At 42.0% G+C, this 18,692-nt stretch overlaps 1 protein-coding gene across 2 annotated transcripts; it reads right to left on the minus strand.

Moving 5' to 3' along the window:
- Positions 1 to 884: 884 nt before the first annotated feature.
- Positions 885 to 14,388, minus strand: osgn1 (oxidative stress induced growth inhibitor 1). 2 transcript variants are annotated; one of them, XM_058054973.2, is made up of 8 exons: positions 14,190 to 14,388; positions 9,502 to 9,564; positions 7,527 to 7,663; positions 7,266 to 7,457; positions 7,082 to 7,173; positions 6,022 to 6,221; positions 5,618 to 5,958; positions 885 to 2,911 (listed from the first exon to the last, which is right to left on the minus strand). In XM_058054973.2, exons 2-8 carry the CDS (start codon positions 9,557 to 9,559, stop codon positions 2,366 to 2,368), a joined length of 1,566 nt encoding a protein of 521 aa, XP_057910956.2. In that variant the 5' UTR covers positions 9,560 to 9,564; positions 14,190 to 14,388; the 3' UTR covers positions 885 to 2,365. The 2 variants fall into 2 exon arrangements, with proteins under 2 accessions (XP_057910956.2, XP_078654514.1); XM_078798388.1 differs by having other exon boundaries at positions 7,266 to 7,663.
- Between the last annotated feature and the right edge of the window lie 4,304 nt (positions 14,389 to 18,692).

The following is an 18,692-nucleotide window of genomic DNA, read 5'->3' on the forward strand; positions in this document are numbered from 1 at the left end:
AATTGTGTTTTATTTTGATATAGCATCCGGTCATGACTGAGTCCAGCTAGCTTGATGGTGCTGCGTGTCCATGCATGGTGGATGTTTGTTGTGGGGCGACGAACAAGAGGCGTCCCGGTGGGGCGGATTTGGTTACACTGTAATGTGACTGAAGGGCATAAATGTTTTTGGTCAAAGGACATTATATGTCTTTTTGTATATAGATTAAATTATTATTTGTTGTGGTAGTAGCAGCAGCGGCAGCAGTAGTAGTAGTAGTAGTAGTAGTAGTAGTAGTAGTAACATTCCTCCATTGGATGTACATAGCTCATAAACAATGCAAACAAATAACTTGTAAAAACCACATGAACCATATTATTATTATTATTGCATTGTTGTTATGATGCACTGTTAAACAGCTTTCTCCCCCACTAATCTATTATGATCAAATCCCCTATTGTATCAAAACAGGAAGAACACACAATAAAGTGGACCGGTGGTGTGTGTGTGTGTTTTGCTGAGTCACCGCTCCACCAGTCTCCCTCACAGTCCATCACCATGACAACCATGTTTTGCATGTGGAAGTTTTGCTGAATCACTAGGACCACTTGCCTGACAAATCCCAATCTGGTTTCCAAGGGGACCAACTCCAGTACAGTATAGGCATCCAAGATAGATGATACTATGATTTTAATTCTATCAGTGAACAATAATTATTCAAATGCAACATGGAATATGTATTGTTGCAGCTGTTTGCACTTATTTTGTATTCAAGGACACAGGCTGATTTCAAAGACATTCATCTGCTGAAGCAACAGTGACATCTGGTGGTCAGATGTACAACTGCTCTAATAAACCGAAGGCACTTTCTCATCCAATAATAATGAAACATGGGTCGTGTAGTGCACAGTGTAACTTTTAATAGGAAATTACATGATCCGACTTCAAGTAGCATATACAAACATATGCCCGACCAATCTGTACAGTACATTTTACCAATTGTATTATTAATATTTGATGTAAAATGATTGGTTGACATAATTCTTAGAAGGCTTGGAAGGCACCGATGGCTTCTTTCAAACGTTTGAATCCAAACATGACCCACACTTGAACATGACCATACAGTTGTATTCATGTGTCGGAATGATCAAAAAGAAAGCGAAATTAATCATTAATCGCAGTTAACTGGCCTCCCCTTTGTCGCTTGGCACAGTTTATTCCTGTTGACTTTTAGTCCATGATCATTCAGGTCAGAAATTATTGCCTAGTTGATTCCTTTCAGGTAATTTATCATTTTTTAGTTGATTCCGTTCAGGTAATTTATCATTTTTTAGTTAAAGTAAATTAGAGGGTCAGTCAGTAAACAAGATTGTATTTTATTATAACACCCACTGAAATATTTTTACCTCAATAACCTTTCATATTTAGAAATACTCTCCCTTTATTACATGAAATATTTCAGTACTAAGTATTATTATAACCTCTCTTTGCTGATTGGCTGGGACCTACTGCCTTAAAGTGTTATAATCAAATATGGTGCCTGTCCCTTTAAGGAGTTAACAGTTAGATGCACCTTTGGAGTAGAGAACATCCATGCATGCATCCATCTTGTTCTGCTTATCCAAGGTCGGGTCACAGGAAGCCCAGACTTGCTCCGCCCGGAATATCCTGAGGCATTCCCAGGCCAGCTGAGAGACAGTGTCTCTCCTACATGTTCTGGGTCTTCCTCGTGGACCCCTATACCGGTCAGACAAGCCCCAGATATCTCTAAAGGGAGACCAGCTACTAATCTTGTCCTTTCGGTCTCTATACCCAAAGCTCATTACCATCCTTTTCTCACTTGTGAACAAGACCCAGAGGTACTTAAATGATCCATTGGGATCAGGATCTCATTCCCGACTTGGAGATGGCAACTTTTCAGGCAAAAAGTGTAGGAGAGAAGATGCTAGTAACATATCGTTGTTGTTGTTGTGATCTTATTAATGAACACAGATAAAACAGTACAAATGTGCCATTCAAAGTCAAAACACGACTTTGGTCTTTAAAAAAAAAAAAAAAGTACATGTAGAAAGAATATTCATAAGAATAAAGTTAAATATTTGTAAAAACTTTGGTAGTTGCAGTGTTGCTGCTCAGTTTGGACCGACATGACCGGAGGATGAGGTTGCATTTTATGGAACGTTACAGTGATGTTGATAAAGTTGGTCCATATTTAGCTGTTGCTAGGTAAAAAAAAAAAAGAGAATATCATCAATTAGATGACTCGGCGTATATAAAAGGTAACAAAGTCATAGATGTTAAAACAAGGCAAGGCGTCCCCCATTGGAATTTGTCGTCACCATGCAGCTCGAGTACAGGATGCAACGTTACTGTCCAGGAAAAGTTGCTATGAATGTGCGATCTCGGCGTGCGGGCGTCTGTCCACCATCTTGTACGCTAATCTGTCCGAGGACAATAAACTCCCCCCTGTGTCTTCTTGCTTCTGTCTCTTGGCCACGTCGCTAGCGATGGCTAGGGCCCCTCCTTTCAGGAATCTCACAAAGTTCTCGCCAACCAGCGGGCCCATGGCGTACAGGCCGGGACCCTCGGCTGCCACTACTTCATTGGTGAATGGGTCCACGTCGATCGGGTTCCTCCGGCACGTGATTGGCTCCTCGGGGTAGACGCCCAGTGCACGGCCGTTGTCGGGCAAGAAAGACAGGTTGGGGTGGGCTCCAATCAGGACCAACGCTTTGGAAACCTGGACCACCGTGGACTGGCCCGAGTCAGACTGTAGCACACACTTGCGATCGGGGCGGAAGGCTACAACTTTGTGACGGGGAAAGCTGAGGTAGCCAGTGTAGGACGAGGACGTGGGTGGGGATGAGGAGTTGAGATGGTCCTGAGGAGGAGAACTTGCTTGGTGCTGCTGCTGCATCATCATCTGGTGAACCTGGAGGACAGAAGAGGGGGAGAGAGGACGGAAAAATTTCAATTTTACATTACAGCCAAAACAAACACGTGGCTGTAATACCCTGCAGTCGCCACAAGACGGCAGCAGAAACAAATAGAAGATCTATTTGTTCCTGTACACTAGGGTTGTGTGAGAGACCAGATACAGTGAAGAAAATAAGTATTTGAACACCCTGCTATTTTGCTATTTCTCCCACTTAGAAATCATGGAGGGGTCTGAAATTTTCATCGTAGGTGCATGTCCACTGTGAGAGAGATAAACTAAAAAGAAAAATCCAGAAATCACAATGCATGATTTTTTAACAATTTATTTGTGTGATACAGCTGCAAATAAGTATTTGAACACCTGTGTATCATCTAGAATTCTGACCCTGAAAGACCTGTTAGTCTGCCCATTAGAAGTCCACCTGCACTCCATGTATCATCCTGAATCAGATGCACCTGTTTGAGGTCGTTAGCTGCATAAAGACACCTGTCCACCCCATACAATCAGTAAGACTTTAACTTGTAACATGGCGAAGACCAAAGAGCTGTCCAAAGACACCAGAGACAAAATTGTACACCTCCACAAGGCTGGAAAGGGCTACGGAGCAATTACCAAGCAGCTTGGTGAAAAAAGGTCCACTGTTGGAGCTATCATTAGAAAATGGAAGAAGCTAAACATGACGGTCAATCTCAATCGGAGTGGAGCCCCATGCAAGATATCACCTCGTGGGGTCTCAATGATTCTAAGAAAGGTGAGGAATCAGCCCAGAACTACACGACAGGACTTGGTCAATGACCTGAAAAGAGCTGGGACCACCGTTTCCAAGGTTACTGTAGGTAATACACTAAGACGTCATGATGTGAAATCATGCATGGCACGAAAGGTTCCCCTGCTTAAACCAGCACATGTCAAGGCCCGTCTTAAGTTTGCATATGACCATTTGGATGATACAGAGGAGTCATGGGAGAAAGTTTTATGGTCAGATGAGACCAAAATAGAACTTTTTGGTCATAATTCCAATAAGCGTGTTTGGAGGAAGAAGAATGAAGAGTACAATCCGAAGAACACCATCCCTACTGTGAAGCATGGGGGTGGTAGCATCATGCTTTGGGGGTGTTTTTCTGCACATGGGACAGGACGAGTGCATTGCATTAAAGAGAGGATGACTGGGGCCGTGTATTGTGAGATTTTGGGGAACAACCTCCTTCCCTCTGTCAGAGCATTGAAGATGGGTCGTGGCTGGGTCTTCCAACACGACAACGACCCGAAGCACACAGCCAGGAAAACCAAGGAGTGGCTCCGTAAGAAGCATATCAAGGTTCTAGCATGGCCCAGCCAGTCTCCAGACCTGAACCCAATCGAAAATCTTTGGAGGGAGCTCAAACTCCGTGTTTCTCAGCGACAGCCCAGAAACCTGACTGATCTAGAGAAGATCTGTGTGGAGGAGTGGGCCAAGATCCCTCCTGCAGTGTGTGCAAACCTGGTGAAAAACTACAGGAAACGTTTGACCTCTGTAATAGCAAACAAAGGCTACTGTACCAAATATTAACATTCATTTTCTCAGGTGTTCAAATACTTATTTGCAGCTGTATCACACAAATAAATTGTTAAAAAATCATGCATTGTGATTTCTGGATTTTTCTTTTTAGTTTATCTCTCTCACAGTGGACATGCACCTACGATGAAAATTTCAGACCCCTCCATGATTTCTAAGTGGGAGAAATAGCAAAATAGCAGGGTGTTCAAATACTTATTTTCTTCACTGTATCTGGTGGCCAGCCAATCACAGGCCACATATAGACAAACAACCATTCACACTCACATTCATACCTATGGACAATTTGGAGTCGCTAATTAACATAGCATGTTTTTGGAATGTGGGAGGAAACCGGAGTACCCGGAGAAAACCCACGCATGCACGGGGAGAACATGCAAACTCCACACAGAGATAGCCGAGAATGGAATTAAACTCGGGTCTCCTAGCTGTGAGGCCTGCGCACTAACCACTCAAACACCGTGCAGCCACCTGTCAACATTATTGAATCCTATTGAATTGTTGTGTTTTTAAGATATATTGTTTTGGAATCATATTATAACCCATCTGTCAAGTCTTTGGGTCAAATACATTAATAATTCATACGTTTCATAAGTTAGTTAATATGAAAGTAATAAATAGCTAAAAGTTCAAATAAATATTGTTAAAAACGCTAAGGTTAAAAAGTTTACAGAGTGAGACATCTTCTTTAGAAATTATCGTTTTGGGCCACTACAGAGTGAGTGCTCTCGCATATAGACCATCTTCGTCGTTTTTTTCTCAGTGAAAAGCAGACTGGCCTCACGGCAGACACGAAACGGTAAAAACCTCATAAACACACTGCTCTAAACGGTGGTTTCTTGGGAAATTATCGTATTTGTAAGTATATTGGTGTATAAAGCACTTACATAGATGCATTTTCCATTTGAAAAGTTGTACTCGTTTTGTCAAGTTCGCTAACTTCATGCTACTGCTAGCTTGCATTTGGTGTACGTGTGTTAGCTAGCTGTTAGCTGGTGTATGTTTAGCCTGTAACATGAGTATTGGAATTTATTTTATTTTTTATTATTATATATTATTATTTATTTATATATTATTATTTATTATTTTTTCTGTATGTTTCAGTTACCACTTGATGAAATTCCTAAACAGCATGAGTCCGTTACCTTGTGGTATTCCGGATAGAGCATTTTGGGCAGCTGATTGAAGATGAGGCCAGGGTCGGTCACGGAGCGGCGAAAGACGTGGTAGACAGGTGTACTGAGATGGTGGGCCGCCAGCACGGCGTCGGCCGCTGTAAGACCCGCCCCCACTACCAGCACCGGGTCTGAGGACTCATCCAACTCGCCGCGGGAGATGGCAGCCTCGAGCTCCCAGAAGGAGTGACACACAAAGGGCAGGGACTCTCCCTCCATGCCAAGTCTGGCCGGGATGTCGTGAGTCCCGGTCGCCAGGACAACGTTGTGGGCCAACAGGGAGAAAGGCACCTTCTCTAATGTGGAACCATCTAGAGAAGAAGCAACACGTGTTATCTACACATCCACATTAGCATCAACTTCCTTCATCTTACCTCCAAGCTCCTCTCCCTCATGGCAATGCAGTCCCTTGACTCTCCAGCAGGGAGGTGACCCCTCTTGGCTGCTTGGCTGCCTGGTTACCGAGGTAACGGTGGTCCTGCAGGCAAAATTGTCCTCCAGTGACATCTGGGAGACGTAGTGCTCGTAGTAGGAGGCGATCTCCGCCGGTGTGGCGCGGTCATTGCGGACGTTTCTGATGTAAAAAATGCATACGCAAATCATCAGCATCAACAACCACAAATGTAGAGCATCACATGGAGAAGGTTCGAGTGCCGTGTAGTACTGCTCCGAAGTGTCCTTGTCAGAGTACTGAGACATTAGACTAGGATTTACTACATCTGACCTCTGTGTACTTCATCTAAATGATGGCTGACATACATAGGCAACATTCATTCATTCATTTTCTACCGCTTATCCTCACAAGGGTCGCGGGCGTGCTCGAGCCTATCCCAGCTGTCTTCGGGCGAGAGGTGGTCGCCAGCCAATCACAGGGCACATATAGACAAACAACCATTCACACTCACATTCATACCTACGGACAATTTGGAGTCGCCAATTAACCTAGCATGTTTTTGGAATGTGGGAGGAAACCGGAGTACCCGGAGAAAACCCACGCATGCACGGGGAGAACATGCAAACTCCACACAGAGATGGCCGAGGGTGGGATTGAACTCGGATCTCCTAGCTGTGAGGCCAGTGTGCTAACCACTCGACTACCGTGCAGCCGCCTGTCAACATTATCGAATCCTATTGAATTGATAAGATGTATTGTTTTAGAATCATATTGTAACCCATCTGCCATGTCTTTGGGTCGAAGACATTAATAATTCATACGTTTCATAAGTTAGTTAAAATGAAAAATTGAACTCGGTTCTCATAGGCAACATATACTGTATTAATAATATGCATTTATTTAAAAACACAAGGTTTTATTGTGGCAACAGCTTGAAATCATTCCAAATATCACTAAACGGAAGCTTGTTTGTGAACTGACTTGAATGCAATGAATTCAGAATTTCAGATTTTTCCGGAATGCAGCATAGCCGAACCGACCTTCGTTTGTCTTTCATCCAGTCTTTCAGTTTGAGTCCTGGCAGCTCCATCCAGTTGGCCAAGCTCAGCGTTAGCATGGAGCCTTCCATCGCCTGCAAGCAGCACACAAATCCTCACCGTCATCATCTGTTTTAAATACCGAGTGTAGCATAAAAAGCTAGCGTGGGGGGGGGGGTAAACGTACGTGCCAGGCTCCTCCAGGCGGACCTTTCCCTAACACCAAGTGTGGCACTGCACGCTCGGGCTCGTATCGCCACTCCAGCGGAGACGTATGGTCCAGTCCGAAGTCGCTGTCAGGGAGCAGCAGCGAATCAAAAAGGACGGCCACCGGATTAGACGACCGTCCCTGCAGACCCTCGCACAGGTACTCCAGGTCCTGCAGAAGACAGCCCCAGGTGAGTGCAGCTGCACGTCGACCACAAGTCAATGCACGATGGAAAGGTACCTGCTCTAGTAGCGACAGGCGAGGCTGCTCGGCTAGCTTGCTGTGCAGCAGCGGGTTGGGGTGTGACACCTCGGGTGACAGGTAGGGGGTGTAGCCCGACAACAGGTAGGACAGGCAGATTCCTGATGGGCCGTTGCCTAGGAGATGCAGGAAGGGAGCAGAGTTGAGTTTCGTTGTGGAGAGATCAGGTGTCAGTCGCTGCCATTGTTGTGTTGCATTTCACACAGACAGCCTGTTACTGTTTATTTCTTCGCTTGTATTCGAAACTAACTCATTAAAATGTGAATTAAAAATAATTAAATTCAAAACTGTGAACATAAATAAAGGCATGCATGTACATTAAACCCAACCATTACGATTACGACACCAAAACAACATAATGGCAAGTATCCCCACACAGCCATGACTGAGCGCGTTTGAAAACGAAACCTACGCCACACGTGCACACGCAAATGTAAATAAACACTTGCACATGATAGCAGAGTACCTTCCACACATTCCAGAACCCTTAATAAGCTGCTACTTACATACCTTACGCTTATGTCACCTTCTGGCACCTCATTACCAGGATAACAGCGTGAACGCACACTGGTACTTACTGGTACTACTATCCTGTCATACCTGGTGCCAATGTCAACATTTACATACATTACACACACGTCGTACCACTGATGAAGTAACACTGGATATACTTTTTATTTGTCGGGATGGTGCTAAAATTATACTTTTTTCCCACACAAACACAGCTTTTATTATTATTAAAGTGTCTGTCCCTCCTTCAAACAAGACTTTGCAGAATACAACGAAACAACACTAGGCAAGCAGCAATCTGATATAGTCAGCATGACACAGCAGAAGGTGGCACGGCACACCTTCTGGTGCAGCTCCTTTTCATCACGTGTTCTTGTGTAACACAACCTGACATTAGTTAGTACAGGAATGTACTTATTGCACATATTTTATAGGCACTTTGTATTATTATTCACATTAGACTGTATTCTTTGTCTGGTCTTGTCACTGTGTGTACTATTATCTTTATTGTTCATTTAGCATTATTGTTGTTGTTGTTAATTCAGGTATGTAACAAAGTAAGCCAATATCCATCAATTTTTCCTGCATTCACGGTTATTATGGCTTTCATGGCTGAAAATGCCTTTTCTCCAGGCTTATGATTGGCTCAGATTCTCCCACTCAGGTGATATAGCACCATCTGTTAGCCCGGGCATGTACGCCTACAAATGTGTCTGTTTATATAAATATATAATAATATTATATATTTTAAAATTATATATAATATTATATAATATCTGTTTATATAAACTACCACGCAAAAGGGATCACTTGGAAATGTTTTTGTCCAGTCTGAGATATGGCTTTTTCTTAGCAATCCTGCTATGAAGTCCATCCTTCATCCTGAAGTGGCCGCTTCACTGTTGATACTGACACTGATGATTGACAGCTACTATTTAGTGCAGCTGCCAGGTGACGACCTGTGAGGCGTCTTTGTCTTAATATTGATATTTGTCTTCTTGCACAGTTGTGCAGCGTTTTTCTGTCCTTGTTAGACCCGGTTTGTGCTGCTCGCTGAAGGGAGTAGTTAACGGCATGGTAAGAGATTTTAGTTTTAGTTTAGATTTTTAGATGGCTTTTCTAATCATCTATTAGCCTTATAAAAACTTGGATTAGCAGCCATACCAGGAGATTGATGCAGAGGACTGACAGTTGTTGATAGTAGGCCTCTATGCAAAAATGTACATCCTTCTTTGAAAATCATCTCATTCATTTTTAATTGTTTGTGAAATGGAACAATTTGTTTGTGAAATGCATGAAAATTTGTTTTTCTTTAGAAAACAGTGATGCCAAACTTTTGAGCGGTAGTGTAGATATCACTGTAAAACATTCAAATGCATGAATACTGTTTATTGTATAATGTATATTTGTTGTGAAATTACAGCAGCTAATGTGATGTTCTTACCAATAATGACCACAGGCAGGATCTCTCCAGAAACTATTTCTTTGTCACAAAGCTCCATGCTGACTGAAAAGAGAGCGAGAGAGAGAGAGAGAGAGAGAGAGAGAGAGTTGTTAGAATTAGTTCGAACATTAACACAGCCGTGACGACATCGTTATCTTCTTTGTGATCTCAGCTAACGAGCACACAGAGAGAGCCGCTTCTTTGTTGGTGCGCTTACCTGCAAGCAGCGCCCAGTGGTACATTTCCACTGGTCTCACCCACTGACCTCAAATAGTTTCCACACAGTAACCGCAACCGAGGGGTCAAATGAATGTTTACGTACGCGCCAAAATACGCCATGATGCCACTATTTTGACAGTTTAGACCAGGGGTCTCAAACTCAATTTACCTGGGGGCCACTGGAGCTAGGGTATGGGCAAGGCTGGGCCGCATCAGGTTTTCCAAAAAAAAAAAAAAAAACGCATTTATTAAAAACAGAAAAATATACAAACTTTTTCAGTGCTTTGGTTCCGATATTCTACAATAACAGTTCTGATAAAACATTCCACTGTTCTCAAATATCTTAATTTTTATTTTTCTGCACAAAATAAGATGAAAAATAAACAAACAAATCAAGAATAAAGAAAATCAATCAATCAGTAATAAATATAATAATAATAATAAAACGGCAAATAATAAAAACCACATATAGTTGGTGGGTAGACAAATGATTTTTTTCAGATTAAAATGAACAAAGCATTATTAGAGCCCTGTAGACATGACAAAACACGACTATAGTCACATTTATACTCTTTTTATTTACAACATATTGCGCAACTGCAGGGTCTTGAGACACATGCTGACTCGCAAACTAGAGAGCTAGCGACCTAAACGGTAGCCTCCAAGTTATTTCCTTTAAACTTAAAAAAGCCAAAAACTTACCACTTCCACACGGATAGGGAGGATAACTATTAACAGTTGTTTAACCTTTAACATGAACATTAATCAAACGTAATAATTTTTTCTGGGTACATGATACCATACAGCATCCATATCAAACTTGCGCGGGCCGCACTAACATTAAACTTTCATATCAAGGCGGGGGCCTCAAACTAGTGTCCTGCGGGCCACATTTGGCCCCTGGTTTAGACTAATACTACTAAAGTATTGTGTACCATTTCACTAACTGTACTACATAAAAAGGTAGTTAGGATAAATACTCAAGGTCTCTCTCTAGTCATCAAGTGGAAAATAAATATTTTGTAAATACTAAACGCATGCGCAAAGCAAACTAAATGATAAAAAAGATTATATTACATAGATATTACATAGATGTCATATATTTATAATATACTCTGCATTTGTATATTCATTATATAATGTTTGACAGTTGTAATCCAGTATTTTTTTTATCATATATCCTTCACTTATTTATTACAGCTGAGCACTAAACACTGAAGGTGAACAAATGATCTGTAATTACATTCATTGTAGCGTCTTGGATAAACTGTTGAGTCATGCTAACAGCGCCGACCTCATCAAGGAAAAGGCATGACAAATGCTGACAGACTCCAGCTGAAATAGCAGAAACTGAAGTTGCGGCAAAAAAAAAAAAAACTTAGTTCCTCACCAAGAGGAACTAATGACCTGATTTAAGCTGAGGGGAAAAAGAAGTTGACTTGCATAAGCGGTTGGCAGGCATCCCAGGCGGGGCCTTGTAGCTGGGGGGGGGGGGGGGGTCCACTGGGAGGCGCCCGTCCGTTCTAGCGCTTGGCAGCCATCCATCTGTGAGCTTGCCTGCCATGGCCCCCCCCACCCCTTATTTATACAACTCTAGTCCACCTGGATGTCACTCAAACGTGGGGCTCCATGTCATGTCCTGCCCCGGGATAACAAAAAGAACTTGTCACGGCTCTGGAGAAAATAGCTCAACATTCTAGAACATTCTTTTTTTCCCTTTCGGGCAAACATGTGTGGCCTCAAAACCTATTTTTAAGTTCCAGTGATCCACTTTTGAGCACAAAGACCACAGAGAGTTTGTCAGGATGCTCATTATCGGTTTCCGTGGCAACACCGATACCAACAGACATCTTTCAGCTAACATTGTCTGATTGCACACGCACACGCATTCCACTATTCTAAGGTCATGCCAACAAAACTTGACATGAATGACTTCCTGGAAAAGTGTCCAAAACTGGTAACCGAGTGCGTTGTCTAAATCCTCTCTCTGTGGGACCCCCCCAGAGAAATGACCCCCATCGTCTACTTCGATGAACGTGCCTCGACAAGTTTGACTTTGTTGGCCACATCCAACAAAACTGATCTGTGTCAAAACCTGGTTCTGCAACCCTTCAGAGTCGTTCAATTAAACCGAGCCGGTAGCCCGACTTAGCCAAGAGCTAAGTTAGTATTTGTTGACGTCCTGCGGGTACTTTAGTGTGGCGAACACTCCTCCATATGCTTTATTTCCCAACACTCCCTTGCAGATTGCCGCCCACCTGCCATCCTCGTCTGGGCCCAATGGATGGCCAGATTGGAATTATGTGCCGATTAGGCCCGTAAAGCAGCTGTCCATATGCAAGCAATCATTCATTACCGGACTCTAGCAGCGTGCCATTGCTGCTGAGGTTGGACGTAGTAAGATATCAGTCATGTTATACTTAGTATTGCGGGACAAAAAAGTCAAGTGGTAGACCCCAAAAAATTAAACCTGCACTGAGCCGAAGGATCCGATTGGCTGTCCGTCAAGACACAGGGAGGTCCTTAATTAAGGCCCTTAATTTGCCGACCTCACTGTTATGTACAATAAGCTTCAAAATGGGCAATACGGGCCTTATGTGAAATAGATTTCATTCATTCAAATGAAACTCAGGTATAATATATGCAATACTACCTTTTGTTTACTGCAATTCCACATTTTGGTTACTGCAATTACATATATAGACAAACAACCATTCACACTCATTCATACCTATGGACAATTTGGAGTCGCCAATTAACCTAGCATGTTTTTGGAATGTGGGAGGAAACCGGAAAACCCACGCATGCACGGACAACATGCAAACTCCACACAGAGGGTGGGATTGAACCCTGGTTTCCTAGCTGTGAGGTCTGCGCGCTAACCACTTGACCACCGTGCAGCCGTTTTATTTGTCTTCTTTTCCTTATTTCTATTTTTACTTTCTACAAAATGCACTGTGGAGTTGCATTCAAATTTCGTTGTATGCAAAACAATGACAAAATAAAGGCGATTCTGAATCTGATTCTGATCAGACGGCATCTATGGGAAAAGGGTTTCAAAAACAAAAAAAATCATTCAAATACCTCGTCTCCTTCAACGTCACAAAAATGCCCGTTAAGACTTTGCCAGGGAGCATCAAACACGGGACATTGAAAGGTGGAAAAAAAGTGGAACGCTGGAGCTTCATTTGGTGCATGGTCGTCAAACCGCGACTGGTTATGTGCAGATGTTGCAGGGAATGAATGAAGCGATGAATTCGAGCTATTTTTCAACCGGTCTTAAGATTTCGATCAGGTCTGGAATTGCAGAGATATGACTCGAAAACAGACCTTCTGGTTATTCAAGTACAAATTCGCCTTTTGGCCTTGAGGCGCATATCAAGCGGTGTTGTTTACTTCTCTTGACTTCTCTTTCCAACTCAAGGACTATTTTGTCTTAGACTCGCAAGAGAAATCAGATGACAATACAAAGATTATGATAGGATTTGTGTTTTCTGGGTTTATTTAGGACAATTTCTCGATTTGCATTCGGCGCTCCAATGCATGCAACTAAGGTGTTTGATTACACACCGGCTGCGGTTTTTAGCTTCATGCCTTTGGATGCAGGTGTGACTGTGTTGCGGTGTGACTTCCAAAATTGTTGTCATTTGAAAACAATTTTAAATCTGCTCTGGCAATGTTTTAGGTCACATGACATGCCATGACCGTATTTCAGATTGTTATTTCAGATAGCAATTTTCATACGGAATGATGAAACAAATTAGCTTGTCATTGGTTGTAACAGTTTTCCAGTATTCTCAGATCATTTTCAAGTGTGTGTGTGTGGCTTTTATTTCAAAATAAAAGTATAATCAAATAAAAGTTTTCATTTTGGCAAAGTCGCTTTCATGGCGCAAAAAAAAAATTGGAAACCGTTGACCTCCACATTTTGCTGGGCGTGAATCCACTAAGAAACTTGATATCCTTAAAAAGAATGAATTAAAATAATTTTTCATAAAATTATGATTTTATGCTTAATATCATGTATGTAAACACTAAGCAGTTTGCATTTATGCAAATATATAAGGTGCTGGAAGATACAAGGAGTTACATAACCATGACATTCCAACTCCCCATACATCATATAGGCTACAATCTAATATACCGCTTGTTTATGCTAAAGTGTACACAAGTCACGTGTATAATATGCGCTATTGTATCATGTTATTATTTTAAATGAGTTACTAAAGTTACTAAAAAAAGTGTATTAGCGGAATGTGGGAGAGGAGCCAGCTCGACACTTCAGCCCACGGCCCCCCCTCGCGCACGTGCACACGCACGCGCTCATTCACGAGCCAAAACGCCGGCTCACTGCGTCACTCGGCTGCATGTGCATGTACGTGCATTGGACTCCATTGTCAGTCACCAAGTTTCCCTTGCGCATGCGCACCCCAACAGACATGACAGTCAAACACAGAACACTCACTCACCGGTATTTCCTGGTCCAACGAAGCTCCCGGTGAACAAGAGACTCTCCACAAAGAAGCGGCCGGGCTTTGTCTTGTCGTCTCCCGGCTTCTCAGTCGCTCATATCGGGCTTGGCTTTCTTGCTTTTTGGACAGGAGGCGTGAAGGTGCCGCTCACCGCTGCACGTTCACACATTATATACCCAGAAGGAGCTGTCGTCACGCCGACCAATCAGCGGCGAGCTCCGAACCCGCACTCCGCCTCCTCGCGCCCGCCCCTTTGTGTTGCCAGGGTGACTAAGATCGTCCACACTCGGGGAAGAGTCCGAAGCTCCACGACGCTGTGAAGAGAAGGCGGTTTCAATGCAATATTCACCAGACAATGCAAAAATAATAACCATTTCCTGTTTGCACAATCTATCCGTACCTCGTGACAAACTATGACATCTTTTTAAAGCATAAACATTAAATAATAACAATAATAATAATAATTAAGCCATAAAAAATACTAGTTTTATTTATTTAAGTGCCATTGTCAATGTCATTTTAACAGCATTTGCTTTGAGGTGACAATAATGGTGAAAGTTTCTCTTATTTTATAATAATAATAATAATACATTTTATTTGTATAGCGCTTTTCAAAATACTCAAAGACACTTTACAGAAAAACGGAGTAAAAACAAGTAAACAGTGTAAAATATACGTTAAAATACAACATTCATTTGTTTATACACAGTTAAAACATGAGTAAATTACAATTATTTCTGTAATTTAAATTCAGGAATTTAGATTTAGTATTATTAGCAAGTTGGGCAGTAGATGGCACCAGGATGAAGAAGTTACTGTATATGTCTCTCAAATGTAATTTTATATTTAATGCAGAGAAGTGTTTCAATAAAGTCATGCCCCATAAATTCTGGTCATGCAAACACTGACTCACAGGATTGTATTTTATTTCATCATAATGGCATGAATTATCTTCCATGCATGATACTGTATGTGTGATTGATTATATAAGCTTTTCAGTGTTTTTCATCAAAGGATATCAAGGAAATTGGCTTCCTTTACAATGAATTTGATTTGGATTGCGATGCAATGACTGATCCACATGCATGCATTTAGCCACATGACTGGCTGATAACACCAAGAACAATATGTCCTATTATGTTGTACATTTAGTTCAAAATCAGTCCATTTTCCACTGAATGCATTCCAACATTCACTGTCTCTAGGGTGCCCCAATTCAGGGAGTAACTTGGGAGGGCAGCCTTCTGGCTAGTCAGCTGAGCTACAGTTGCTGCTTCTGTAATGTATGCTACAACAAAACAACAAACAATCCTAAAAGCCTTTCAATGAACACATAACATGAATAAAGCATGAGAGCGTGCACCCGCCAATCAATCAGAGTGTGTTTGAAACAGGTCACGAGACCACATCATTGGAGGATATTTATGTTTAAAATCAGTCTATGTTTTACGAGGAAGAACAAAAGTCTTTAAGTGAATGCGGGAATTAGCTTGGTGCTAGCTATCTAAGCACCAGCATCCATATGCTCGGTCTCGGAAAGACCTAATGGAATGCAGATGTCATGGCATGGATTTGAAACGTAAGTATAGCAGAACAGAATGTACAGTACTGGCTGCCTGAGCTTCAGGCAACATTTACATGCACCGACTTGTCTGGATGGACAGTAATGATCATGTGATCATGTTTCAGAAATAGCATGACATTTTAATATGTCAAAAAGAAACATTACATGCGACAGGAGGACAGTGGAAATATGGTCTGTCTATCTATCCTTCTATCTAGGATATCTATTTATACAATAGATATGGCAACCCTCCTGTTTTCCCCAGGAAACCCCCGTGTTTTGTCCGTTTTTCCCCACCACCCTCCTGATCAAATAGTTTCCTGTATTTTAACTTTCAACCAAAAAAAAAAAAAGGAAAAAAAATCTTTGGTAACAAAAGTGATGGTATCCATGTTTGAACACGTTTTGCTAGGACAATGGAGCAGCGGGTACTCTGGTATTTACCCTGCTAGTGGTGTAAACACAACATGTACGTCATCCCTCGTTTATCTTTTTCATTCATTCATTCATTTTCTACTGCTTTTCCCTCACCCTGGACTGGTGGCCAGCCAATCACAGGGCACATATAGACAAACAACCATTCACACTCACATTCATACCTATGGACAATTTGGAGTCGCTAATTAACCTAGCATGTTTTTGGAATGTGGGAGGAAACCGGAGTACCCGGAGAAAAAAACCCACGCATGCAATGGGGAGAACATGCAAAGAGATAGCCGAGGGTGGAATCAAACTCTGGTCTCCTCGCTGCGTGCTAACCACTTGGCGGCCGTGCAACACAAGTTTCCAACAAAATATCAAACACCGATCTTTTGCTGTGAATAACAATACTTAGGCTCCTTTGCTCTTTTGTTCCCTTTTTTTTTTTAAATTTTACTTCTACAATGCGCCACAAGCAAATAAAAACAAGCTGTAAATGGCCCTGGGGCCGCACTTTGGACACCACTTTGTTAACTGAACATGCAAACTCCACACAGAGATAGCCGAGGGGGGGATTGAGCTCAGGTTTCCTAGCTGTGAGGTCTGCGTGCTAACCACTCGACCTCCGTGCAGCCTATTTTCATAGTTAAAGGAGAAAAAGCATTATTAGAGTCCTCTAGTCATGAACTAACACCCCTATAGTCACCTTTAGGCTTGTAATACCAGATATAGTAGTAGTCTGTGTTTTAATTCAGGATTGTTGTGCCTGTTGTGAGATATTTCAAACCTACAATAAAATCCTGTTGGTGTGGCGATCAAGTCTTTGTGTCACCAAACAGTGCAGTAACAATACTATACTAACATCCTGTGTTCCCAAAGTAGGGTACGCACACCACCATTGGTACACCAATGGGGTTTTTTTACAGCATCTTTGAATGCACATTCAGGATGCCTTCTACTGTATTTGTATTTTTTACTTTATTGAAAGTAAAACATCCTTTTCCATTTGATTTTCATCAAGGCGTTTTCAAGTTCTAATCTAATTGAAATTCAGTTTATTCTGGCCAATCCAGCTGCTTTACCAGATGAGCTTGTTTTGCAATAACTCTTCATTTAGCAAATGTCATCGCAGCTTAGTACTCTAACTGCAAATGTTTGAACTCTTCCAGCAAACCACTATCAATGTTCTCAGGGTCTAAAGAAGTCTTGGAGCACTTGGTCCACTTCGACCGTAATCCCGTTTTCCTTGCTTTCGACAGCGAGTGTTTCAAAGTACGCAAAATCAGATTACAAAGTAAATTATACTCCTCTTGCGTCAGCGAGTACACATGTTGGCATATGAGGTAGCTGGAATCCGTTGTGGCGACTCGGTAACCAGGAAAAAGCCAAAAGAAACAAATAAAAACCGAGGTGAAAAAGCTTGTTACTTTATATGTTTCTTCAAATGCATATTTTATATTGAATGCAGAGTAGTGACTCGGTTGCTAATACCGTCCTTAATATATGTGTCTGTCTGGGTTCCTGCCAACTCTTTGCATCCTTTGTCTGCTGTGTTGAAACAGCTCCACAAAGTCTGCCTAGCAACAACTGGTCTTGCAAACATGGAGCCCCGCCATTTTTTTTTTTTTTTTTTTTTGAGAAATCATGAGGAAAAGCGGACATTATGGAAGGAATGTCACGGTACCTGATTTTTACTTATGTTCCTTGTTTCAGTTTGGATCCTGTTTTAGTCTTCTTTTGCATACAGGATGTGTAAACTCATAGGATTCAAATGAATGACAATGGGGGCCATTCACATATGAAAGGGGCTCTCAGAATACAGTGGAACGCCCCAAGAGTGGTACAAAATGTTCTCCAAAAATCTGCCTTTGAGCTCAAACCATGATCATGAGTGATATTAGAAAATATGGTGAGCTCAGCAGTGTGCTTTGCTTGTTATTTGGCTTTTTTTGTGTGATTCAAGGACACTTTCTGGGTCTTATTTATGTCTTTCATTTTCTACCGCTTTTTCCTCACGAGGGTCGTGGGACGTGCTGGAGCCTATCCCAGCTGTCTTCAGGTGAGAGTTGGGGTACACCCTGGACTGGTGGCCAGCCAATCACAGAGCACATATAGACAAACAACCATTCACACTCACATTCATACCTATGGACAATTTGGAGTCGCTAATTAACCTAGCATGTTTTTGGAATGTGGGAGGAAACCGGAGTACCCGGAGAAAACAGAGATGGCCGAGGGAATTGAACTCAGGTTTTCTAGCTGTAAAGTCTGTGTGCTAATCACTCGTCCACCGTGCAGCCCACAATGTGTAACATCAGAAGTCAAAATATTGATGCTAATAACATAAAGCTGTTTTTGTATATAACTTCTTAGCCTCATATTCATTCAGTCATTAATTTTCTACCGTTTATCCTCAAGAGGGTCATGTTGGAGCCTATCCCAGCTGTCTTCGGTCGCCAGCCAATCACAGGCCACATATAGACAAACAACCATTCACACTCACATTCATACCTATG

This window comes from Doryrhamphus excisus, linkage group LG18 (genome assembly GCF_037039965.1).
Source record: "Doryrhamphus excisus strain RoL-2023G ecotype Guam linkage group LG18, RoL_Dexc_Guam_v1.1, whole genome shotgun sequence".
NCBI classification, from domain to species: domain Eukaryota; kingdom Metazoa; phylum Chordata; class Actinopteri; order Syngnathiformes; family Syngnathidae; genus Doryrhamphus; species Doryrhamphus excisus.